Here is a 27876-nt window from a genome sequence, read left to right on the forward strand (position 1 = left end):
TTATTCACATACACTTATATTTTGTGACTTTTTTTCTTACATAAAATTGAAATGAGTTACTACAGGAAATTTGGAAATTCTTCCTTGGAGCAATTTAAAATGTGATGACTTTTGTTTGAGAATAAACAGACTTGCTACTTGGAAGGAGGAAGAGAAAGAAATCTATCGTTTATTTATTGCCGAGTCTGCACTAGGCAGTATGTTTGGTTCTAATCTTTAACATACATTATGGAATGCAGAGCAACTCCTGCAGGGGAGGTATTGTAATCACTATTTCAGAGTTGAGCAAGCAGTCCAGAGAACAAAGTTGCATAGCCGGGAAGTAGAAGAACTAGAACTTCAATCTTAGAGTATATAATCAAAAGACCTTGAGCACAATAAACGTAAAGGTGTTTCTGACTCAGTTGAAAGACATGCTTGTGTCTATGGGAGACAGCTTCCTTGCTTCCTTCCTCCCTCCCTCCTTCCTTCCCTCCCTTCCTCCCTTCCTCCCTTCCTTCCTTCCTTCCTTCCTTTCTTCCTTCCTCCTTCCTTCCTTCCTTTTTGTCTCTTCTTTTCTTTTTGGTTGTTTGCTTGTTTTTAGTTTCTTTTTTTTAAATTTGGGCAGGTAGAAGACCTTGTCACCCCTGAAGAATTGTCACCATCATCCTAGTAAAATTTATGCATGGCTTTTGGTCACAAAAAGCTTATTCTGTTCTATGTATCAGTTTCTAACTATATGGATGCAGGGGAAATATTAAGTGAGCTAGCAAAATTAGTAGAGAAGCCACTTCTGCTCCACATCACCTGCTCCTCATCACCCATAACAAGGGAAGAATTGGTGGTTCTTGTATGTGAGGAGAAGAAATCACTATTTTCCTTCTCTACAAATAGGAGAATTTCATCTTTGCTTTTACTTAGCTATGGGTGCCATGTTAAACATAAATAACAGTACCAATAGAAGAAAAAAATAATTATAATTGATAATGAAAAAAATTGTATGATATTAACTGACTGATTTCAAATTATCCTGCACATAAGAACATAGCATAAAACTAACACAAGGGCTTCCCTGGTGGCGCAGTGGTTGAGAGTCCGCCTGCCGATGCAGGGGACACAGGTTTGTGCCCCTGTCCGGGAAGATCCCACATGCCGCGGAACGGCTAGGCCCGTGAGCCATGGCCGCTGAGCCTGCGCATCCGGCGCCCGTGCTCCGCAATGGGAGAGGCCACAACAGTGAGAGGCCCATGTACCACAAAAAAAAAAAAAAAAAAAAAAACCACAAAAACTGAAGTCTCAGGTAGTTAGTCCTGAGAATTCAGTCTTTTCCAGTATTACAATTAAAAATACATATTTTATTAAGAGACCTGATAAATAATATAACATTGTTTCAGTTTCAGTTGTTGAACTACAACCTTCCAAAAAAGAATTCTTAGTATATCATCAAAAAGACAGATTTTGGCTGTTTTTTTCCTCATACACAAATATTTGTAGAATCTTTGAGTACTACATGTCTCGAAACATATTCTTTTAACACTGTTGCCGAAATTACTGGGCAGAGAACAATGTCAATATCAACTTGCATGGAAAATAATAATATTATTATTGCCAACAATAAGATGAAGTAGATATGGAGATTATACGGCAAAGACTTCAAAATAGCTATTATAAAAGAACTTAAATGAAAAGTTATGCATATTGTTGAAACAAATGTTAAAATATAAAGAATCATGAAAGAAATGGAAGGTATAAAGAAGAAACATTAAAATTTTAGAACCAAATTATACAGTGACCAAAATTTAAATCTTGCTGGATGCAATCAATAGCAGAATGGAGAAATCAGTGAACTTGAAGATAGAACAATAGAAATTATCCAATCTGCACAATACAGAGAAAAAAAGACTGGCAAGCAAATGAACAAAACCTCAGGGACCTGTGGGACAATGGAAGTTCTAATATACATATCATCAGAGTCCCAAAAGGAGAAAGACTACAGTGCTAAACAAACATTTGAAGAAGCAATGGATGAAAACTTCCCAAATTTAGCAAAAGACATAAGCCTATAAATTCACGATGCTGACTAGGCCACAAACAGGGTAAACCAAAAGAAAAACAACATCAACTGACTGGATCTAATTGACATTCAGAGAACAGTACACCCCCAAACAATAGAACAGTCATTCTTTTCAAGTGTGTATGGAACATTCACCAAGGTAGACTGTATCCTGGGTCATAAAACAACCTTAAATTTAAAGTAATTGACTTACTTCACTCTGTATGACAGACTCTAGGTCCCTCCACCTCACTACAAATAACTCAATTTCATTTCTTTTTATGGCTGAGTAATACTCCATTGTATATATGTGCCACATCTTCTTTATCCATTCATCTGTTGATGGACACTTAAGTTGCTTCCATGTCCTGGCTATTGTAAATAGAGCTGCAATGAACATTTTGGTACATGACTCTTTTTCAATTATGGTTTTCTCAGGGTATATGCCCAGTAGTGGGATTGCTGGGTCGTATGGTGGTTCTATTTTTAGTTTTTTAAGGAAACTCCATACTATTCTCCATAGTGGCTGTATCAATTTACATTCCCACCAACAGTGCAAGAGGGTTCCCTTTTCTCTACACCCTCTCCAGCATTTATTGTTTGTAGGTTTTTTGATGATGGCCATTCTGATTGGTGTGAGGTGATACATCACTGTAGTTTTGATTTGCATTTCTCTAATGATTAATGATGCTGAGCATTCTTTCATGTGTTTGTTGACAATCTGTACATCTTCTTTGGAGAAATGTCTATTTAGGTCTTCTGCCCATTTTTGGATTGGGTTGTTTGCTTTTTTGATATTGAGCTGCATGAGCTGCTTGTAAATTTTGGAGATTAATCCTTTGTCAGTTGCTTCATTTGCAAATATTTTCTCCCATTCTGAGTGTTGTCTCTTTGTCTTGTTTATGGTTTCCTTTGCTGTGCAAAAGCTTTTAAGTTTCATTATGTCCCATCTGTTTATTTTTGGTTTTATTTCCATTTCTCTAGGAGGTGGGTCAAAAAGGATCTCGCTGTGATTTATGTCATAGAGTGTTCTGCCTATGTTTTCCTCTAAGAGTTTTATAGTGTCTGCCCTTACATTTAGGTCTTTAATCCATTTTGAGTTTATTTTTGTGTATGGTGTTAGGGAGTGTTCTAATTTCATTCTTTTACATGTAACTGCCCAGTTTTCCCAGCACCACTTATGGAAGAGGCTGTCTTTTCTCCACTGTATATTCTTGCCTCCTTTATCAAAGATAATGTGACCATATGTGTGTGGGTTTATCTCTGGGCTTTCTATCCTGTTTCATTTATCTCTATTTCTGTTTTTGTGCCAGTACCATGCTGTCTTGATTACTGTAGCTTTGTAGTATAGTCTGAAGTCAGGGAGCCTGATTCCTCCAGCTCCATTTTTCTTTCTCAAGATTGCTTTGGCTATTTGGCTCTTCTGTGTTTCCATACAAACTGAAATTTTTTGTTCTAGTTCTGTGAAAAAATGCCAGTGGTAGTTTGATAGGGATTGCATTGAATCTGTAGATTGCTTTGGGTAGTAGAGTCATTTTCACAATGTTTATTCTTCCAATCCAAGAACATGGTATCTCTCCATCTATTTGTATCATCTTTAATTTCTTTCATCAGTGTCTTATAATTTTCTGCATACAGGTCTTTTGTCTCCTTAGATAGGAGTGAAGTAAGTCAGAAAGAGGAAAATAAATACTGTATGCTAACACATATATATATGGAATCTTATAAAAAAAAAATGTTCACGAAGAACCTAGGGGCAAGACGGGAATAAAGACACAGACCTACTAGAGAATGGACTTGAGGATACGGGGAGAGGGAAGGGTAAGCTGGGACAAAGTGAGAGAGTGACATGGACATATACACACTACCAAACGTAAAATAGATAGCTAGTGGGAAGCAGCCGCATAGCACAGGGAGATCAGCTCGGTGCTTTGTGACCATCTAGAGGGGTGGGATAGGGAGGGTGGGAGGGAAGGAGATGCAAGAGGAAAGAGATATGGGGACATATGTATATGTATAACTGATTCACTTTGTTATAAAGCAGACACTAACACACCATTGTAAAGCAGTTATAATACTCCAATAAAGATGTTTAAAAATAAGTAAATAAAATAAAGTAATTGAAATTATACAAATATATTTTCTGACCATAATGGAATTAAGCAAGAAATTAATAATAGAAATATGTCAGGAAAATCTCTGAACACTTGGATATTGAACAGCACAGTTCTTAACAGTCCATGAGTCAAAGAGAAAGTCTCAACAGATATTAGAAAAGATTTTTAAGTGAATGATAATAAAACATGAAAATTTGTGAGATGCAGTTGAGCCGATGATAAGAGGGAAGTTTCTATCAGTAAATGCTTATATTAGAAAAGAATGCAGTCTAAAATGAATAAGCTTAAACTTTAGGAAGCCAGAAAAAAAGAACATGGATCAAGCAGAAAAGAAAGAAATAACAAACAGAAATCAATGAAATTGAAAATGGAAAACCAATGGAGAAAAATCAATGAAACAAAAATCAGGATCTTTGAAACAACCAGTAAAGTTGATAAACAAGAAGCAAAACTAAGAAAAAAGATAGAAGGCACAGGTTATCATTATCAGATATTAAAAAAGGGTATCACTAAAGATCCTGCAGACATTTACAGAATATTAAGAGAATGCTAATTATAGACATACATTAGAAAACAAAAAGGAACTGACCAATTCTCAAAAACCACAAACTAACAAAACTCACCCAAGATGAAATAGACAACCTGATATTCCCATAATGATTTAAGAAATTGAGTTTGTTGCTAAAAACTTTTGGAAAAACTTCTTCAGTCCCAGATGTTTTCAATGGAAAATTCTATTAAACATTTAATGAAGAAATACCACCAATTATACATAACCTCTTCCAGAAATAGTGGAGGAAAGAACTCTTCCTAACTCATTTTATGAGGCTAAAATTATCTTCATACCAAAACCTGACAAAGAGAAGGAGAGAAGAAGGAGAGGTGAGGGAGAGGGAGAAGAAAGAGAAGGAAAAGAAAAAGTAGAGGAAAGGTGGCGTAGTAGGTATAGGAGAAGGAGAAGAAATTACAGAGCAATATCCCTGATGAACATAAAAAACATTCCCAACAAAATGTCATCAAAATGACTCAGGCAATTTATAAAAGGAATAATATGCATGACCAGTTGGGCTTTATCCCAGAAATTCAATGCTGGTTCAGTATTGAAAATCTGATCAATGTAAATAGTTGAAAGAAGAAAAAAACACATGATCATGTAAATACATGCAGAGAAAGCATTTGACTAAATACAACATCCATTCAGTATGTTTTTAAAGTCAGAAAATTAAGAAAAGAAGTGATATTTGTCAGCCTCATAAAAGACATCTACAAAAAAGCCACCATCATACTTAGTGGTAGAAAGACCAGATTCTTTCCCCATAAGATCGGGGTCAAGGTAAGAATGTCTTCTCTTACCACTCCTATTCAACATAAGAATAGGAGTCTTAGCAATAAGTGCAGTATGGTGAGAAAAAGAAATAAGACACATGCAGATTGGAAAGGAAGGAATCAAGCAGTCCCTGTTCTTAGATGAAATGTTGCTCTATATACAAAATTACACAGAATCAAAACAATTCCTAGAACTAATGAGTTTAGCAAATTTGCAGGAATAAGGTCAAAACACACAAGTCAGTTGTATTTCAGTATGCTAGCAATGTACATTGGTTACCAAAATTTTAACAGATAATATCATTTACAATAACTCAAAACATAATAGAAGTACTTGAGTATAAATCTAACAAAATGTACGCAATCTATATGCTAAAATGATGATAAAAGAAATAAAACCTAAACAAATGAAAAAACATACTGTGTCCTTGGATTAGAAGTCTCCACATGGTAAAGATGTCTTCTAGGGCTTCCCTGTTGGCGCAGTGGTTGAGAGTCTGCCTGCTGATTCAGGGGACACGGGTTCGTGCCCCGGTCCGGGAAGATCCCACATGCCGTGGAGCGGCTGGGCCTGTGAGCCATGGCCACTGAGCCTGCGCGTCCACAGCCTGTCACAACAGTGAGAGGCCACAGCAGTCTGAGGTCACAACAGTGAGAGGCCACAGCAGTCTGAGGTCACAACAGTGAGAGGCCCGCGTACCGCAAAAAAAAAAAAAAAAAAAGATGTCTTCTAAATTGATCTGTAGATTTAATGCAGTATCAATCCAAATCCCAGCAGGATTTTTTCTAGACATACTCGTTGATTTTTTAAATTTATATGGAAAGGCTAAGGACCTAAAACAGCTAAAAAATTTTTGAAAAATAAGAGTAAAGCTGCATCCGTCTTACCACTCAATTTAAGAATTACTATAAAGTTACAGTAATGAAGTCAGTGTGGAATTAGTGAAGAGATGAACACATAAATTGATGGAACAGAAGACAGAATTCAGAAATAGACTCACACAAAAATGGTCATCTGATTTTTTTTTATAAATATGCAAAAGCAATTCAGTGGAACCAGGTAGCCTTTTCAATAAATGTTGTTGGAACAACTGCTCATCTATTTTGAAAAAAATACACTTCAACCTGAACTTTCACTTGATACAATTAAATCTAAATGGCTCAGATATACATTTAAAATATAAACTATAAATCTTTTAGAAGAAAACATAGGAGAAAATCTTCATGACCTTGGGTTATCAAGAAGTTGTTAGAAGTGAACCCCAAAACATGACCCATAAAAAAAATTGGATTTCATCAAATTTTAAAATTTTTGTTTTATGAACATCATTGTTAAAAGAATGAAAAGACAAGCTACAGACAGGGAAAAATATATTTGCAAATCACATATCTGAAAAAGGACTTGTAGTTGTAATATATAAAGAACTCTCAAAACTCAACAATAAGAAAACAAACAACCCTATTAAAAATGGACAAAGCCATGAAAACCCATAACTTATGTTTAACCATCAGACAAACCCAAATTGAGGAACATTGTACAAAATATTTGACCAGTCCTTTTCAAACTGATAAGGTTATCAAAAACAAGAAAAGTCAGAGAAACTATCAATCTAGGGGAACCTCAGGAGACATGACTACCAAGTGTAATGTGGTATCCTGGATGTGATCCTGGAATAGAAAAAGGACACTTAGTAAAAATTAAGGAAATTGAATAAAATATGGGCTTTAGTTAATTGTAATATATAAAATTGGTTTATTAGTCGTAAATAAAGGTACCATGATAATGTTAGATGTCAAAAATAAGAGAAACTGTGTGGAGTGTGCAGGAATTCTCAATACTATTTTTGTAATTTTTCTATAAATATAAATCTTTTCCAAAATAAAGTTTATCTTATTTTAAAAATGGGCAAAGAATTTGAACAAACCCTTCACCAAAGAAGATATAAGGATAGCAAATAAACTCCTTAAAAGTTGTTCAACATCATTTGTCATTAGGGAAATATAAAATAAAACCACTGTGACTAATATGTATAAAATAGATAACTAATAAGAAGCTTCTGTATAAAAAATAAAAAAAGGAAGATGTTCAAAGAAAAGAAAAACACCACTATGAAACCACTACACAACTATTAGAATGGCTAAACTAAAAAATACTGGCAATACCAAATGCTGACAAAGACACAGAGCACCTAGAACTCTTATGCTTTGCTTGTGGAAATGCAAAGTGGCACAGCCACTCTGGACAATAGTTGGCAGCATCTTATAAAATTATATCCCATCCATCCCACTCCTAGGCATTACTCTAAAGAAAGAAAAACATATGTTCACCCAAAAGCCTGTGCACGAATGTTGTCTAGCAGCTCTATTCATAAGTGCTCAAAACTGAATGTCTATCAATAGATGAACAGGTAAACAAACTATGGTATATCCATACAATGGAGCACTACTCAGCAATAAAACTGATTGAACCATGATACGATAATTTGGATCCGTCTCAGTAGCATCATACTGAGTTGAAGTCAGTCTCAAAAGATTGTATACTGTATCATTACATTTATGGGAAATCCTCAACAAGACACAACTATAGCAGTGGAGAACAAATCAGTGTTTGCCAGAGGCTGGGGTGAGAAGCGTACATAAAAGGATAGCATGAGGGAGTTTTTTGAGGTGATGTAACTGTTCTGTATCACAATTGTAGTGGTGGTTACATGATCTTTACAAGGGTTTAAGTTCATAGAACTATACACCAAAAGGAAAAGTCAATTTCACTGTATAATTTTTAATAATATTTATGTATGAAAACAAAGATAAAAGATTTAGTGAAAGAAAATATATATGCTCTAACAAGAAATAGAAACTATGCAGAATATACTTTTAAAAAAGTAATGTGCAAGCCCTATATGAAGAAAACTTCAAAGAATTTTAAAGCCACAAAGGAAGTTTTTTGTTTTTTGCGGTACGCGGGCCTCTCACTCTTGTGGCCTCTCCCATTGCGGAGCACAGGCTCCGGACGTGCAGGCTCAGCGGCCATGGCTCACGGGCCCAGTCGCTCCATGGCATGTGGGATCCTACCGGACCGGGGCACGAACCCGCGTCCCCTGCGTCGGCAGGCGGACTCTCAACCACTGCGCCACCAGGGAAGCCCGGAAGTTTTTAACATTTGGAAAAAACTTACAATGTTCTTTGAAAGACCTAACATCATAAAAATGCTAAATCTCACCAAGTTAATTTATAATATGAATATGCCAATAAAAATGCCAACAGTTTTTTGTTAATGTTTTAGCCTAGAGGTGGGTTACTAGGCAAGGTGATTCTAACACAAAAAATGTGGAAAATAAAAAAATAGAAATAGCCAGAAAAACTGTCTTTTAAAAGTGTAACAAGCTTTAGCGTATCTTAGTAGTAGTAGTACTAGTAGTAGTGTTATAAAATCTCAAGTATTTGGACACAGTGGTGAATCACTAAATAGACCAAAGGAACACAACAGAAAGCTAAGCAGTTGACCCAATCACTGGAATTCAGTATTTGGTAAAATGGCATTTCAGATCTGTGGTGAAAAGATAATTATTCAATAAATAATACTGGGACGACTGGGTATCCATCAAGAAAAAAATAAAATGAAATTGGATTCAAACCTGTCTTTGTTTATAAACCAGAATACATCCAAATGGATCAAACCCTTAAATGTAAAATAAGTGGAGCCATAAAAATGTTAGAGAAAAACATGGGTTAAGTTATTTATAGCCTTGGATGGGGAAGACCTTTATAATTATGCTTCAAAATTCTGAAGCTGTAAAGACAAAGATAGTTAAATTTGATATATGAAAGCCAGAAGTCTGCAATGAAAAAATACCAGAATCAAAATAAAATAAGAATTAGAAACTGGGAAAAGCATTGCATCTCAGACATCAACAAACAATTACGTTCTGTAATATAAAAAGAGCATGCAGAAGCAAGAAGAAAAAGACCAATAGTGCAATAGAAGAGTATGCCAAGGATATGACTAAAGAAATACAAATGATTCTTAAACAAATGAACAGTTCAGCCTTAAGGATAATAAGAAAAATGTTAATTAAAACTATACAGAAATGTCATTTGTCATATATCAAATTGACAAAACTGTAAAATGTTGGTAGCATTCTCAGCTGTTAAAGCTGTAAGAAAACAAGTATTCTCTATATGTCTAATGGAAGTAAAAACCCCCTTGTGGAATGTAGGTTAGCAGCTGTCTATCAAATTTACAAATGTATTGTCTCTTTGACAAATGTATTGTCTCTTCCTAGCAATCCAACTTTTGGGAATTTATCCTATATATCCACTGGCACACGTGTAACCTGACATGTATGTAAAGTCATTACTTGCAGTAATGTTTGAAAAAGCAAAAGATTAGACACATAAACTGAAAACATCAGTGTGAATTCTTGTTTAACTTAATAGATATACAGATGAATAGTTGTATAGTTAAGTGTAAACACATATATACACATACTTCTTAGATCTGTTCACAAAGAGGGCCAAAAAGCAATGACATCCAGTGGCAGTGAGCATACCACCCAGGACCCAGTTCTTGGTTTATAATTTCATTCTCCAAGAAAAGGAACCAGGACTCTTTAGAAAAATGGCTGATTGTAGACCTAGAGCAGGGAACATAAAAGGTGAGCCAGGGGGTTTCTTGTAGTGGCCAAAAGAAAGTGCCAAAAAAACACTGATGGGGGTTTGTCAAGAATGATGGGGGTATGTCAAAGAGTTAGAGAAGCCAACTGAAAAAGCTCCCAGTGCCCAAAGTTAAAATAATTTGAATGAAATAACATAGTATTGAATTATAATCCAAAGTATAAAATTAACATCCATGAATCCATACTGATGGAAATTAATGACTGAATAAATAATTAACTGGGGTAAAAGAGACAAATCTCCCATGTAAAATTCCCAATAATTTATGCAGATACTTCACCCACAACAAGTTGAACACCATTCGCCACCCCTTAAGTGAGGGCTGCAAACCTCCTTCCAAAGCGGACAGTATGGAAAGGGGGGAAAATAGTAACTTTATAGTAGAGAAGCCTGACAGATACAACCTCAGCCAGGTGACTAAGGCTAACACCACTAGTGATGAGCCAGGTTAAATAACAATACCCTAGATATAATGTGATGAGAATGGCACTGTAGTCTTCCTGTCCAAAACATTTAACCCCTGTCTAATCATGACAGAAGTATCAGATAAACCCAAATTTAAGAACATACTACAAAATATCTGACCAGTACTTCTCAAAACTGTCAAAGCCTTTAAAAACAAGGAAAGGGCTTCTCTGGTGGCGCAGTGGTTGAGAGTCCGCCTGCCAATGCAGGGGACACGGGTTCGTGCCCCGGTCCAGGAAGATCCCACGTGCCGCGGAGCGGCTGGGCCCGTGAGCCATGGCCGCTGAGCCTGCGCGTCCGGAGCCTGTGCTCTGCAACGGGAGAGGCCACAGCAGTGAGAGGCCCGTGTACCACAAAAAAAAAAAAAAAAAAAAAAAGCTAAAGAAATCCAAAGGGTGAACTTAAATAATAATATATCACTATTTGCTCATTAGGTGTGTCAAATGTACCATAGCTATATTAACAATGGGGGAAACTGTGTATGAGGTATATGGGGAGTCTCTGTGATATTCTTGCAACTTTTCTGTAAATCTAAAACTACTCCAAAATTAAAACTTTACCTGTAGGGAGTAGCCTATCCCTAAATTGGAATACTGTGCAGTGGTAAAAAAGGAAAGAATGAGGAAGGTTTTCTAGGTATCATATGTTGTTACTGAGTAGAGTAAGGTGCAGAATTGTATTCTTTTGTTTATAAAACAGACAGGATTAGTATTTATCTATGTCTTTATTTGTTATATATACAAAGAAATGCTGGAAGAATACAGAAAAAGCTAATAAAATTTTCTGTGCAAAGGGTGTAGGAACTGGGCACATGGGCAACAGGACTAGAGGAAGGCTTCTCACAATACACCTTCACATATATTTTTTGAACCATGTGAATATGTCATCTATGAATTGTAAAAAGAAATACATGACATGAACAGTCTTAAGCTTTGCAACCTCTGAGCTGAGAATTCACAAACTAGAAACAGAATAAAGGAAAGTAGAAAAATTTCATGGATCTCACATTACAAGTTTGACAAGAGATTTCCATTTTAAACGTTTTCCATAACATAACTTATGAATATTTCTTTTATGTGAAACTTTATATTGTTGATATCAGTTCAAAAATGAATTTTTAAAACTTGAGCATGATCCATCCAAGTACTCATAAACTATGAGAGAGCGAAAGTACGTACGTAAAACCTAACCGGAAAAAAGCAAGGGATCTAGTTTTCCTTCTGGCAGAAAAAAAAAAAAATCCTCTCAAACCTTGCAAGCTAACAAGGTTATAGTTACCATCAGGAAAGAATGTAATCTTAGCCAAGTGTGCCAGGGAAGGAGATGAAGTATGTTTATACTTAAACTAAGAGGTGGTGGAGTCCTGAGCACATAGTGAGCACTCCCATCCCATCCGGCAACATCTTCAGAGAAAAAGCACCGAAGAGCACAGTTTGTGCTGTGAGCTGTAGTGTGGCCGACGGTTACTAATAAAATTCTAGTGTGGGGACTGTTACTTTATACTGACTCGGTTTCTGATCTATCCCTTGTCTCAGATTGTGCTACATTATCCACAAGATATTCTGCAGACAACCCACCTGGAATCAAAGTAGATCAAACTAAAAGATTATGGAACGTAGAATTTGTACAGTTATCTTAACAGTATATGTGTATTTTTTTTAAGATTTTTTTTTTGATGTGGACCATTTTTAAAGTCTTTATTGAGTTTGTTACAATATTGCTTTCTGTTTTATGTTTTGATTTTTTGGCCTCCAGGCGTGTGGGATCTTAGCTCCCTGATCAGGGATCGAACCTGCACCCCCTGCATTGGAAGGCGAAGTCTTAACCACTGGACCGCCAGCGAAGTCCCTTAATAATATACGTTTTGAGTTTCAGTTTTTCCAGGGCCTGACCAAGGACAGGATGTAGAGTATTAGACTGGGTATTTGGCCTCTATCTAGGTCGATGGGCCAAGATTGATTGTCCTCTATATAACATGAATGTGGTAAATAACCATAGAATGCTTTTTAGTTCTATGAAGTTGAATTGTTTTTCCTCCACACAGGAATGATGATGATGATAATGATAATAATAATTAACATTTATACAGGATTAACTTGTGTCACTCACAGTGCCATTTGCTTTCCAAATACTTTTGCACTTAATTCATGCACAGTCTTATAAGATAGTCCCATTATTCTCCTCATTTTAAAAATGAGAAGAATATATGAGATTCAGAGAGGTTAAATCTGAACCCCAGAGAGCGAGAGCCCATCCTCCTGACCACGTGAGATGTGCCTGGCTTTGGGCTAAATTCTAGAAAGCACTATATACATGTAATGTATATGTATCTTTTCAGTTTACCAGGAGTTTCCCATGCATTCCTTATTTGATCTTCACAATAGCACTATTATTTTGAGAATTGGTATTATTCTCATTCACAGATAAGAAAAATGAAACTCAGATTACCTAGGTAGTAAATGGCAGTTATGAGGTACCAATCTAAATCTTCCAGCTAATTATAAGTATAGTATGTTCTTTCATTACCCTAAATTTTCAAGGATAAATTTTATTTCTAACAGCCCTTAGTATTTAATTGGTTTAGTCTTTCATATTTTAATCACATCACTAAATGTGATTTTTAAAAGGGCAAACATTTCAGTTAGATAAGTGAAATGATAACTTTCCTAATTTTTAAAGCCATTATCTGTAGAAAGACATTAGACATAGAAAAACAGTTTTAAAGAGTCAGTTATATTTTAACATAAGGAAATAGTAATATAAATTTATTTTTGTGCTTGTTAAGTATAATCACATCTAGAATTAGAATCATCTAAATTTTTTCTCTGCATTTCTAATTAATACCGTTTTATTAATAAAATGATTCAGATTTTAATCCATTCATTTCTTAATTGCTTTTATCCAACAGATTTTTCATTTCTGAAATTACTCTTACTATTTTCAAAAGAAATTTATCATAGAAAAAGAAATAGGGACTTCCCTGGTGGCGCAGTGGTTAAGAATCCACCTGCCAATTCAGGGGACACAGGTTCAGTCCCTGGTCCGGGAAGATCCCTCACGCCACAGAGCAACTAAGTCCGTGTGCCACAACTACTGAGCCTGAGCTCTAGAGCCTGAGAGCCACAATTGCTGAAGCCAGTGTGCCTAGAGCCCGTGCTCCGCAACAAGAGAAGCCACCACAATGAGAAGCACGTGCACCGCAACCGAGTAGCCCCTGCTCGCCGCAACTAGAGAAAGCCTGCGCGCAGCAACGAAGACCCAACGCAGCCAAAAATAAATAAATTAAAAAATAAATTTTAAAAAAAGAAAAAGAAATGTTCAGTAATAATTGAACTCCACTTAGAATGATACAGGAAAGCCTAGTTATCCAGTAATAATTCTATGTATCTGACAGACATAAAACAGGATCTGGAAGGAGGCCATGAGAATTGGACTAATTGTCATTCATTAAACCAGATTTTAATTGTTATATAGTTTTATGCTTTTCTAATTCCTACACATAGAAAAGAATCTAGACTAAACAAATTACAAGTTGGTGTTTATAGTGTCTTCCAAAATTTTAAATTACTTTACTGTCATTTTATTAGTAATTTGGGGACCTAGCACTTATATCCCAGAAAGAGAAGCTATGTAACCCAGAAATAATTGGTTCTGACAATCAGCCTGTGTTCTCATAACTCCTCTGCACTCTCGCCTTCTACTTCCCTGAAAAAGCCACCCCATTAACAAGACTTGGAAAGTTTACTAATGGTCTCCTAAGAGAGACAGAAGTTTGGTTGGGATTGAGAAGGTGGGATTCACATTGTTCAGCACAGTTCTCCCCCAGGCCCTCATCCTGGCCACCAGCTGACAATCACCCCCTCCAAGCAACCAATCCAACCTTGTTTTTGCTAGAGCCTTTCAACTCTCCACCTCCATGCTGTTCGGTCTCGTGTCCATACACCCTTCACTTGTCAGCAAAGGACAGTTTGGACACTCCAGTTACCTGGATTCTCCTCAGGATGCAGGGAGCTGTGTGTGTATTGTAAATAATATTTGTCTGCCACAAGTAAAAATAAGAAGATGGAGGTTAATGTTTGTATTATACACATTATAAAATTTAAGTCCAAGGCTTTTGACACTTATTTACTTCTTTTTCAACTAGACAGATGCCTTAGAAGATAGTTTTGCTTTGTTGTTTGTTTGCTTTTAATTGCGAGAGAATAGACCACAATCATTGACTTGTTTATTTTTGGTAATGGTGGCAAAGTGGTGTCAGTGTCACTCTTTTTGCACTGTCATCTGGCTCTCACCACCACCATCAGGCATACATTTGAGAAACAGCTTACATAAGTTATGTCTGTAGCTTGGAAAAGAAAAAAAAATCTTGATTTTTACATAAAAATCCATATTTCTGGCATCCACTGAAAATCTTCCGGCCCAAATTCCCACATGGTAACAATCAACTAAAGCCGAGCGTTAGTTGACTCTGTTCATTTACATTTTCAGCTCTGGGTTTGGTTCTGCTGTCTACAGTGGCTGAGTCTACTTTGTAGGCCTTCCTTACCAGCTAACCCAACCAACCTTGTGTCGTTTCTATCTATACTCTTAATCTAAGATTATAAAAAATTTTTCCTTTCCATTCTAAAGTAATCTTTAGATAGATTGAGGGTTCTTTTTTTTTTTTTTGCATCTTAAAATGGAAACAAACTCTTTAGACGATTGTATAGCATTACGGTAATTTACAATTGTTGGGTGTGTAAGCTCCTGTTCTCTTACATAAAATGTAATTATTAGCATAAACAAACAGCAATAGTTTTACCATTTGTCCTCACAAATACTGAAAAATGGAATTGTTACACATTAAGGACGTCTTGGGTTATTTTGTTGCCAAAACATCTATGAAAATAATGCTTTAGACGTCTTTGGGTTTTATTTCAGCACTGCATATGTCCATAGAAGACAGCATAAAATGGCTCAGAGAAGTTATGGCTGAAATAGGACCATCCCATTCACAAAAAAATGAGGAATGGAATATCTTTGATGTAAAACAAGCCAATGCTATTGTTGATTACTTGAAAGTCAGGTATGGACTTTTTTCAGTAGCATTTAGTTTTCACTTTATGTTTTCTAGAAAATGTCTATTAAATAGAAGCTAATTCAATTTTTAATGAAGTTAGACATTTACAAAATTTTTGCAGTAATTAACCCAACTGATAATTAGATAATATTCAAATCATCCATCCAATAAATAAAAACCAGGACATTGAACATTTTGGCTTTCCTTGCATTCTTAAAAAGAAGTTTATGTTTGATAAGCATAATTTCATTTAGATCTATAATTCTTGGCTAAGAATTTTTTTCTCTGAATCTCTAAATAATACTGTTCTTATTAATCAAATGACTCTTTCAGATTATTCAGATTTGATTGCAATAGACTATACTACAGGTAGTTGACCTTGACCTTAAAATTTTACATTTTAAAGAGTAACATTTCCATTTAAACGTTTATTTTAAATGCTTTATATTAGAAATTGAAGAGATTTATATACATACTTCCTCAAATTTATTATATACCCTGAAATATTTGTAGTATTGACCAATTAAATTCATTAAGTCTTTCTTTGTGCTTCGAAAATGATGGTGGATGGAGGGAAAGTATTTTTCTTACAGTGATTCTTCATTGTTGAACTAAGAAATCTGTCTTTTTATATGATCTGTCACAAGGTCTGCATTAGAGTTTTGCATCTCTCCCAAGGGACATTTTTTAAGTTAGCAAATATTTAAACAAGAGTTGGTAAAAAATCTTTCTTTTGCCTAACTAAAAGTTTCTGCAGAATTTCTTTGTTCCTCTGTTACTATATACTGCAGTACTTTCCAACTTTAAGTTTTACAATTCTAAAATAAATGGTGCTGTATGATGGTCTAGACATGCTCATGATTTGCTTGGCAAGGATCCTGGTTGTAGCCTGGAAGTTTTTAAAAAACTAATGTGTTTAATATGATAAGGTTTATATACTGGTTTCTGGCATGAATTAATAATGGTGTATGATATATTTTTATGTAATAGCATTTGATATAATATGACTTCTTAATGTTACAGTATACCTCCTAATGTGTGTCTCTCACTAAAAGCCACAGTAGTCTTCATATCAATTAAAGGGAGATCCTTGTGTGGCGGGGAGGGAAGGGAGTGGAAACCCAGAGCTGGAGGAGAACTTGTTCCCCAAGGTATTTCTGCCCATCAGAGTTTGGAAATCACTGGGCAGGGGGAATTCTCTGCACATTTGTAGAGCATCCTTCTTTCCCTTCTCTCTCCATTTGAGCCTTCCAGGTCTCTCTAGCAGAATACATTTTTCAGCTGAGCTCTCAACCCAAGAGTTTCATAGTGGGCACCAGGACTGATAGTTAACCACAGCACCAAAACCCATGCACTTTCTAGATGGTGAAAGATGGCAGCTCTTTTCTCTTTCATATCATCTTTCTGGACAAATGTTCATCAGCGTATTTCTTGACATTTTATTGACATTCAGAAAATGGTTAAGTGAAGAGGGGATGTCAGTGTTAGTCACCTTTTGACCCTAACCAGGGTAACTTCACACACCAAAAATACCTAGTCTTACTTCTCCAAAAAAAAAAAGTAATATTTGAAAGTTTAGTCAAATAAAGTAAATCAGAACTAGCTTTTATGCTGTTTAATCTTTATATTGTGATTTCAAAGAAATTACATGTTTTAAGTGTCTCTGTCACAGAAATTAAAATATCAGTTGGTAAGTAGGATATCTGGAATTGATTCTGAAGTTGTGTCAAGAGAAATGTGCTTTTCTGCAACACCTGTTCAGAATGTCTCGTGTCCACAAATGCAAGTTTAATGTCAATTAAATCATATAATACTTTTCATTTTAATGACTGCAAAGAAGTTTTCTAAATATGAAGCTAGCTCAGTTATCAAAAAAAAGTATAACCGTTTTTCAGTTTAACCTAATAATTAAGTTTAATCAACCAGTGAAAGCCCTAGTCAGTTTTGGGAGTGCACGTTTTGGAATGTGACCTATAGCACATGAAACTTAACTGACAATAAAATTGAAATTTCGGGGACTTCCCTGGCAATCCAGTGGTTAAGACTCCATGCTTCCAATGCAGGGGGTATGGGTTAGATCCCTGGTCAGGGAACTAAGATCCCACATGCTGCGTGGCCAAAAATTTAAAAAATAAATAAATAAAGCTTAAAAAAATTGAAATTTCATTTGTTGCTCTTAATAGAGTCTACACTGTATATTCCATGATGTGTCTGTGAATTGAAAAAATGAATACCAGAATTCCTCCCCAGCATTGCTACTGAGTAATCTACTTACGCAACATATACATAGCTTTTTAATATAAGACGTCATTTAGACATGTATCTGGTTCAAGGACATTTCTGTCATTGTATATTCTATGTATTCCCTGGAAATCAGGTGAAGGTAAAGTGCACAGACATATACTCAATATAAGAAAACACTTCTAAAACACCTCTTCAGGGGCTTCCCTGGTGGCGCAGTGGTTGAGAGTCCGCCTGCCGATGCAGGGGACACGGGTTCGTGCCCCGGTCCGGGAAGATCCCACATGCTGCGGAGCCGCTGGGCCCGTGAGCCATGGCCGCTGAGCCTGCCCGTCCGGAGCCTCTGCTCCGCAACGGGAGAGGCCACAACAGTGAGAGGCCCGCGTACCGGAAAAAGAAAAAAAAACACCTCTTCACACAAATGTCCTTCCTGGCCTGGAGCCAGACGTCTTGACCATTTTCATTCTGAGTAGTCTCCCTTTGATTTAGGACCAAGACAAGATGCTTGACAAAAATAGTCTAGGGGCTTGAGTCAGCTGGGAGTCCAAAGGAAGAGGGAAAAAATACACTCCCATAACAGAAGTGTCACTTTGTTCCCATGTGAGGCCATTTAATAGCTCCCTGGTAATGTGAGAGAACCCCAGCTGTTGGTGGGGACCAGAGCAAAGCAATGGTGGTATGACTTGACCTGCCCCTGAGCAAGTGCCTCCCTTTGGTGGCCCCCCCCTCCCCTTATATGTCTCACTGTAGTCCTGGCCTTGCCCAACCCTGTATCTATGGCCACTGCATCCAAGTCATGCATTTTATTTTCATTGTAAGAAGTGAATTTCTTTTTTGGTATGGGATAATCTAATAACTGTATGCAATAAGGAGAATAACGTGGAAAGATTATGAAATTGCAGGAAGGAAGATTTATGAATTGACTTCGTTGTGTGACACAAGATGGGGAAAGGAAAGTTTTAGACTAGTTAACTGAGAAGAAGCCAAGCTGTTTCCAAAATATTCTACACTCCTTAATTTTTCTACTCAAAGTCAGTTACTGATAATGTAATAGTTTTAACCTTGAAGCTTTCTCTAGGTAACCAATGTAAGGGAAGGAGAGTTTGAATTTATTTTGCTTCATTGAATCATCAAACTTCACTAATCTTGTTGTATTTTCTAGCCAACAGATCAAAGTAATGTCAAAACCTAAGCTAGTTTTCTGTATGTTGATGACTAATTTGAATGTAGTCAAAAACAAAACAAAACAAAACAAACCATGACTGAGTCTGTACACCCATCAGTTTAATGGATTGTGTTAGTAGTGAGATCAACTGCTAATATAACTCAGAGAGACCCAGCTGCCTGAGGATTTCTTCGTTGATTTCAAATGAATTGAAACTTTGATCCATTACAGCATTCAGGAGAAGCCATTATTATACATGCTCTGTAGCTACATTTTGCAAATGTTAATTTCTCAGTTATATTAAAATCAATTTTCTTAAATAGCAAAAGGCACCAGAGTGAAAGAGAAACCACTAAGACAATTTTTTGTTCTTCAGCATTTTGCTGTATTATGAGTCTATTAATTTTCCCAACCAGCAGGAAGAGAATTAGAAAAATTCAAATATTATCACAAACAGGATATTAGAAGTCAACCCTTCAGTAAATTTTTAACTCTCAGTAACACATTGCTGAGATCTTTAATCTTACTTGAACTATATATTTTTAAGCTCTTTTAGCTCTTTATAGTTTTTATACACTGACCATTTAGTCTTTCGGGTAGGAACTAAAGAAATTATCTTTCTCAAATTAATTCTTCTCTTTGATGTGTAATGGAATATTCTTCAAGAAAATCATTCATCTAAAAAGTATTTCAGTTAATGTTGCATCATTCTTCAGGTGTTATCAGAAATTACCTTAATCTTGAAACAGTTTGAGAATGTGAGAAGTAATTGATATGGAAGTAGCCTATAGAATTCAGTGCTATTCATATGAGAGGAAATTGACTCCAGTTTGGAACAAAACACGAAAAAGAATGTGAAGTTTGGTGTTATTTAGAGGCAGTGCAATATTTGGTTGTGAGCCAGGAAAAGTCAAGATGAAATCTACCCCAAACCTATCCACTCATCACAGATTAGTTTACTGATATTAATTTAGGTACTATGTTATATTGTCAGTGTCTCAAAAAAAATAAACCTTTAATTGCTTAGCATTTCTGGGCAACTTATTTTGGAGTAAAGGAGGTGGTTAACTTCATATTAGTGTTTAATATCTTTAGCTTGGTCAATTCAAACAACTTTCCTGTAATAAATATTCTTACATATTTGCTCTTTTTTCCTGAAATAAACTTATCAGCTTTCCACATTTATTTTGTATTTCAGCTTATTTCAACACTACAAGCTGTATGAGTTTCTGTTCTTCTCTGCCAGGGAAGAAATTGTGATAGGAACTGAGGTAAGTAATTTATCTAGATGGAACCAATTAGGCTGAATCACTTAATGCATGCTGATCAGCATCTGGGTCTTTAACAGCTGAAAGCAGCTTCTTGTCAAGATTACTCAAGTGTTAATATAACCAACTAGTAGTTTGCAAAAAGAATAATTACATAGAGTGAGCTTTGGATTAAGAAAGTAAGCTGTCTTTTGGCATTAAAGGTATTGTTAATCATGTATACTTTATGTATTTATGGATTATTTGACAAAGCTCAGTTGGATAGAGTATGTACGTCTTCATACAAATAAACTCAGGAAAAGTGAGATAAATTAATTCTGTTAAATCTCTTCTAATTTCATATTTATTTTCAGTATACTCATTGTTTAAGGCCTAATTCAAATCCCACTTCCTCAATGAAGCAGACCTTCCTTAATTGCATCACATCTCAAAGGAAGGGCTTAGACAAACTCTTTAATCATGTTCTATTATTTTATTCCAATTGATCTCTTTCTGCTGAATACTGGCTACTCTGAGCACACCAATAAGCATGTAAATCTGTACCATGTTTATGGTTTCCTAATTGTTTCCTGTGGATTGATATAGTTTACATAATCCAACTGTAATTTCCTTGAAGGCAAGGATCGTGTGCTATTTTTCTACAGGGCATATAGTATAATGCAGGACATAGTAACCCCTCGTAATATGACATAAGTGATTCAGTGACAGTGCATATAATAGCAGTTCTACAAGAAATGGTCTACTTAAAGATACTTTTGCACAGCCTTACATATAATCACATATATGTATTTACTAGAAATGAATCCTGGGTAAGAGAACATCTTAAGGAGGCTAAAGATGCCATCAGAAGTACTCCTTAGATTCTCAACTGCTTGAGGAGGCTGTACTGCCTAGAAATATAGGAGATGGGAATGGCCATGGTCAGACATAAAGTGAATAAGGGATGGGACTTCCATGGTGGTGCAGTGGTTAAGAATCTGCCTGCCAATGCAGGGGACACGGGTTCAAGTCCTGGTCCGGGAAGATCCCTCATGCCACGGAGCAACTAAGCCTGTGCGCCACAACTACTGAGCCTGCACTCTAGAGCCCGCAAGGCACAACTACTGAAGCACGTGGGCCACAACTACTGAAATCCACACACCTAGAGCCCATGCTGCACAACAAGAGAAGCCACCGCAATGAGAAGCCCGCACACTGCAACAAAGAGTAGCCCCCGCTTGCCGCAATGAGAGAAAACCCGCGTGCAGCAACAAAGACCCAACGCAGCCAAAAATAAATAATAAAATAAATTTATTAAAAAATAAATAAAGTGAATAAGGGGATATTTACATTATCTTTATAATTTCCCTGATATTAAGAACCAGATGGAATGTGCCAAATGTTCTGTCTTCCCTAGTATTGTTATTCTGCACTTTATAAATTGCTTACTTCATTAAACACCTCAGTCACTGTGTCTCAGTCTCCACTTGGGTACTTGTTCTAATGCTGGCCTTTTAAATGAGCTGAAGGAAAACAAGGAACCCTTTTTGCTTTTGACTTTCCTTAAAGTTTCTCCTTTGCAGTCTCCTCATACTGTAGCTTAAATTAGGTGTCACTTGATGAAGTTTCACTGACAAAGTTTCCATGTCAGAATTACATCATACAGTGTGACAGCATTGCAGTAATTATCTGTTAGGAATACAATCCTATCTCATCTATTCAGCAAAACTTTGGGAAAATGATAGTGGCTTCAATAGCAGCATATGCAGACATTTAGAATCATCAAGAAAAAAAGTTTCATAAAGAACTCCCTTTTCCCTTTGTTAATTACACAATCGTGCCTTTCTTCTCCATTGTAAGGTTATATTTAGGTGACATTTATGCTTATGGAAAGATAAAATGGAGAAAGCAGACAAAGATTGGCTCATTTATTTTCTATTGTCTTTTGTATTTTTCCCAAGCTGACCAGAGCTATTAAAAAAAAGTCCTTAAGGAAGGGATATTGGGTCTTAAGGAATTAACCCGTTCATAGAATTTTAAAGGATTAACCAAAGCAAGTGTTATACTACAATATTTTGTGACATTTTAGAAGTGTCTGATAACCTTTGGTGCAAATACCATTTTTTAAATTAACAACCTTTCATAGAGGAAGCAGAGGCTTGCCCCACTAATGTAGTTATTCATACTGACCTCAGGGCTCTGGAACCAAACAAGGGCCATACAACAGCCATATAAATGTTCCAAATATAAATCTCAGGCAAGCATTCAAGGTAGATAACACTGACGAAATTTAGTTTCTTTCTTAGTTGTGGATAGATGATTTTAAGAAAACATGTAAATTGCTTCTAAGAATAATGGCTAAATATTAATTCTAATTACTAATAGAGAACATAAATCATATTCATACTTTTCTTGGGTTTTAGTTTATAGAAAATTGAATTTGTATTTTTGAATTTAACAATTGTTTCTAGCAATTTCTACTCACCTTTTACAAGATATTTCATGTTACACCTTAGAGGCATATTTTCGGTAAGTCATTATTCTTGACCTGAGATTTTTCATAATCTAGAAATCTAATAGGTATAGTTCTGTAAGCAGCATGTGTTGTAGTTCATTCAACCGTTCGCATATAATAGTGTTGTTCACAATATACATTGAAAAAGGCAGTAAACAACTAGAATGAACTAGAATAATGACAGAATGGAGCAGAAAACGAAGGCAGCAGATACCTGTAGTTGTAGCCATCTTAGTGGATGAAGTACTGTGTGACACTTATTTTATTTATAGAGATGAGGATTCCCTTTTAAGCACCCAAGCCAGGAGCTCTCCAAATCTATTGTTTTGACAATGCAATTAGACCACAGATCCACAGACTTAAGAACTGTAAGGGAACCAGAATCTCCTTAAGGAATATATTTTTTCTTTGGCCTTAAGGACCCACCCAGAAACCTGGAAACTGCTATGTCCTTTGCTTTTATTACCTGAAAACTAGAAGACGCAGTGAATACTTGCACACAAAGAACGCTATTGGACATTAGCAATGATGATGGTCAAAAAACTCATAGCAGATACCCTAAGTCATGGTTCTAACCATGTATCTACTGCCAGGCATCTACTAAAATGAGATGATGCAGCTTTAACAATTACATATTCATTATTCCACATATGTTATCCAGTTCCTGTTGTGCTCTAGGCCTGTGCTAAGTTCTAGGGGTACACAGTGACGAGCAATGATTCTTGTCCTCAAGGAGTTTATTGTCAAATGAGAGGAGAGAGATGATTACAAAATAGGGTGGTTTCCAGTAACAAGTGAAATCTAAGAGGAAATCTAAAGGTTGTGATGAGTTAGCCAGAAGTGCATTTTATATTTTTGGTGCAAGTGAAAGGAATTCCTCTCAAAATAATTAATTAAAAAGTGGGGGGTATATTATTAGATCACTAATTGGTAAATGCAGGGGATGAAAGCTGGACTAAAGCCAACTGGATCTAAGTAGTCAACAGTGTTATTGAGTGTGTATGTAATACATGTGGGTGTGTGTATGCATGCAAGTGGTTCAGTCTCTCATCTCTCCTAGACTTTTTTCATTTCTTTTTTCTGAAGGGCCTTGTTCCCTTCTACTGCAGACAGGCTTCCTTCAGCTGGTGGTAGACATGAAAGAGGCAGCTCCAGTTTAGCAACTCCAAAAGAAAGAGACATTCTTTCTCCCAGTATTATTGTCTGTGCTTGTGTCATGCATCCACTCTCAATTAGTCACTATGGCCAGAGGAGTAATGTTATTAGAAGACCCAAGTTGACTGTATTGAATGGGTGACAGAGGATGAATAGGTCCCCAAAAGCAGCAGGAAGAACTTTTGCAAAAGGGAATAGTGATTTTATCAAAAGAGTGAACTAAGCACACATGTACAACTCCTCTTCCATCTAAAATCCCATAAAAGACCAAAATTTTCAAAATTCATAATGCTGTAGATAAGAGCTTTTATGACATCTAAAATTATTGATTACTGATTAGATGAAACTACAGCCCCATATGTACTGAGAAGATGCTACAGAGTTAATGCTGCATTTATTTAGGCATCCTCAATTGATACAGAAATGGGAGAAGCTTTAGGGGGAAAATAATGAAAGCAAGTAGAGCAACTGCACCATTTAGTCCGTTTACCTTCTGCTGCTTACATAGAGCACTGGGACTCCATGACATTTGCTCCAGAGCTAAAGAAACTATTGTGGACATTGATGCCAAAGAGAAGGGCAGATCTAGAGTGGCCGCTGATGTTCAGAAGGGACAGTGAATACACCCTGAATATAAGCTACTGGCACACCTAACTACCATCATTCTTTACGGCTCCCCTACAGTCTCTAGAGGCAAGCTATGGCAAACAAACATCCACAGACAAATGAACCAGGATCATCTAATGTAAAGATAAATCAACAAGCAGTTGAGGAAAATAAAATCATAAGAGAGGGATTCCCTGGTGGCGCAGTGGTTGAAAATCCGCCTGCCAATGCAGGGGACACAGATTCGATCCCTGGTCTGGGAAGATCCCACATGCCGCAGAGCAACTAAGCCCATGTGCCACAACTACTGAGCCTGCACTCTAGAACCTGTGTGCTGCAACTACTGAGCCCACGTGCCAACTACTGAAGCCGCATGCCTAGAGCCTGTGCTCCACAACAAGAGAAGCCACCACAATGAGAAGCCTGCACACCCCAACAAAGAGTAGCCCCTGCTCACTGCAGCTAGAGAAAAGCTCATGAGCAGCAATGAAGAGCCAATGCAGCCAAAAATAAATAAAATAAATAAATTTATTAAAAATAATTTTTAATTTATTAAAAATAATTTTTAGGGGGATTGGAACCAAGATGGCAGAGTAGAAGGATGTGCTCTCACTCCCTCTTGCAAGAGCACCAGGATCACAACTAGCTGCTGGACAATCATCGACAGGAAGACATTGGAACTCACCAAAAAAGATACCCCACGTCCAAGGACAAAGGAGAAGCCACAGTGAGACGGTAGGAGGGGCACAATCACAGTAAAATCAAGTCCCATAACTGCTGGGTGGGTGACTCACAAACTGGCGAACACTTATACCACAGAAGGTCACCCACTGGAGTGAAGGTTCTGAGACCCACATCAGGCTTCCCAACCTGGGAGTCCAGCAATGGGAGGAGGAATTCCTAGAGAATCAGACTTTGAAGGCTACTGGGATTTGATTGCAGGACTTCAACAGAACTGGGGAAAACAGAGACTCCACTCTTGGAGGGCACACACAAAGTAATGTGTGCATTGGGACCCAGGGGAAGGAGCAGTGACCCCAGGGGAGACTGAAGCAGACCTACCTGCTAGTGTTGGAGGGTCTCCTGCAGAGGCGGGGTAGGCGGGTGGCTGTGGCTCACCATGGGGACAAGGACACTGGCAGCAGAAGTTCTGGGAAGTACTCCTTGGCATGAGCCCTCCCAGAGTCCGCCATTAGCCCCACCAAAGAGCCCAGGTAGGCTCCGGTGTTGGGTTGCCTCAGGCCAAACAACCAACAGGGAGGGAACCCAACCACCCATCAGCAGTCAAGCAGATTAAAGTTTTACTGAGCTCTGCCCACCAGAGCAACAGTCAGCTCTACACACCACCAGTCGCTCCCATCAGGAAACTTGCATAAGCCTCTTAGATAACCTCATCCACCAGAGGGCAGACAGCAGAAGCAAGAAGAACTACAGTCCTGCAGCCTGTGGAACAAAAACCACATTCAAAGAAAGATAGACAAGAGGAAAAGGCAGAGGGCTATGTACCAGATGAAGGAACAAGATAAAACCCCAGAAAAACAGCTAAATGAAGTGGAGATAGGCAACCTTCCAGAAAAAGAATTGAGAATAATAATAGTGAAGATGATCCAGGACCTTGGGAAAAGAATGGAGGCAAAGATCGAGAAGATGGAAGAAATGTTTAACAAAGACCTAGAAGAATTAAAGAACAAACAAACAGAGATGAACAATACAATAACTGAAATGAAAACTATACTAGAAGGAATCAATAGCAGAATAACTGAGGCAGAAGAACGGATAAGTGACCTGGAAGACAGAATGGTGGAATTCACTGCTGCAGAACAGAATAAAGAAAAAAGAATGAAAAGAAATGAAGACAGCCTAAGAGACCTCTGGGACAATATTAAATGCTACAACATTCACATTATAGGGGTCCCAGAAGGAGAAGAGAGAGAGAAAGGACCAGAGAAAATATTTGAAGAGATTATAGTCGAAAATTTCCCTAACATGGGAAGAGAAAAAGCAACCCAACTCCAGGAAGCGCAGAGAGTCCCATACAGGAGAAACCCAAGGAGAAACACGCCAAGACACATAGCAATCAATTTGGCAAAAATTAAAGACAAAAAAATTATTAAAAGCAGCAAGGGAAAAACGAGAAATAACATACAAGGGAACTCCTATAAGGTTAACAGCTGATTTCTCAGCAGAAACTCTACAAGCCAGAAGGGAGTGGCATGATATATTTAAAGTGATGAAAGAGAAGAACCAAGATTACTCCACCTGGCAAGGATCTCATTCAGATTCGATGGAGAAATCAAAAGCTTTACCAACAAGCAACAGCTAAGAGAATTCAGCACCATCAAACCAGCTCTACAACAAATGATAAAGGAACTTCTCTAAGTGGGAAACACAAGGGAAGAAAAGGACCCAGAAAAACAAACCCAAAACAATTAAGAAAATGGTAATAGGAACATACATATCGATAATTACCTTAAACGTGAATGGATTAAATGCTCTAACCAAAAGACACAGGCTTGCTGAATGGATACGAAAACAAGACCCATATATATGCTGTCTACAAGAGACCCACTTCAGACCTAGGGACACATTCAGACTGAAAGTGAGGGGATGGAAAAAGATATTCCATGCAAATGGAAATCAAAAGAAAGCTGGAGTAGCAATATTCATATCAGATAAAATAGACTTTAAAGAATGTTACAAGAGACAAGGAAGGACACTATGTAATGATCAGGGGATCAATCCAAGAAGAAGATATAACAATTATAAATGTATATGCACCCAACATAGGAGCACCTCAATACATAAGGCAACTGCTAACAGCTCTAAAAGAGGAAATCGACAGTAACACAATAATACTGGGGAACGTTAACACCTCACTTACACCAATGGACAGATCATCCAAAATGAAAATAAATAAGGAAACAGAAGCTTTAAATGACACAATAGACCAGATAGATTTAATTGATATTTATAGGACATTCCATACAAAAACAGCAGATTACACTTTCTTCTCAAGTGCACACAGAACATTCTCCAGGATAGATCACATCTTGGGTCACAAATCAAGACTCAATAAATTTAAGAAAATTGAAATCATATGAAGCATCTTTTCTGACCACAATGCTATGAGATTAGAAATGAATTACAGGGAAAAAAACGTAAAACACACAAACACGTGGAAGCTAAACAATACGTTGCTAAATAACCAAGAGATCACTGAAGAAATCAAAGAGGAAATCAATACCTAGAGACAAATGACAATGAAAACAATACG

At 36.9% G+C, this 27876-nt stretch overlaps 1 protein-coding gene across 4 annotated transcripts in view; it reads left to right on the plus strand.

Annotated features, from left to right (window-relative positions):
* Positions 1 to 27876, plus strand: part of CABCOCO1 (ciliary associated calcium binding coiled-coil 1) — a 125983-nt gene that overhangs the window by 17298 nt on the left and 80809 nt on the right. For 3 of the 4 annotated variants that reach the window (XM_082673230.1, XM_082673231.1, XM_082673233.1), the window contains exons 4-5: positions 15535 to 15679; positions 20278 to 20350. In XM_082673230.1, the coding sequence (XP_082529356.1) occupies positions 15535 to 15679; positions 20278 to 20350 (218 nt within the window). Of the gene's footprint in view, positions 1 to 15534; positions 15680 to 20277; positions 20351 to 21340; positions 21663 to 27876 lie in introns of those variants that run through there. The other variant, XM_082673232.1, reaches the window with a different exon arrangement.

The sequence above is a fragment of the Grampus griseus genome, assembly GCF_964374135.1.
Source record: "Grampus griseus genome assembly, chromosome: 16".
In the NCBI taxonomy this organism is placed as follows: domain Eukaryota; kingdom Metazoa; phylum Chordata; class Mammalia; order Artiodactyla; family Delphinidae; genus Grampus; species Grampus griseus.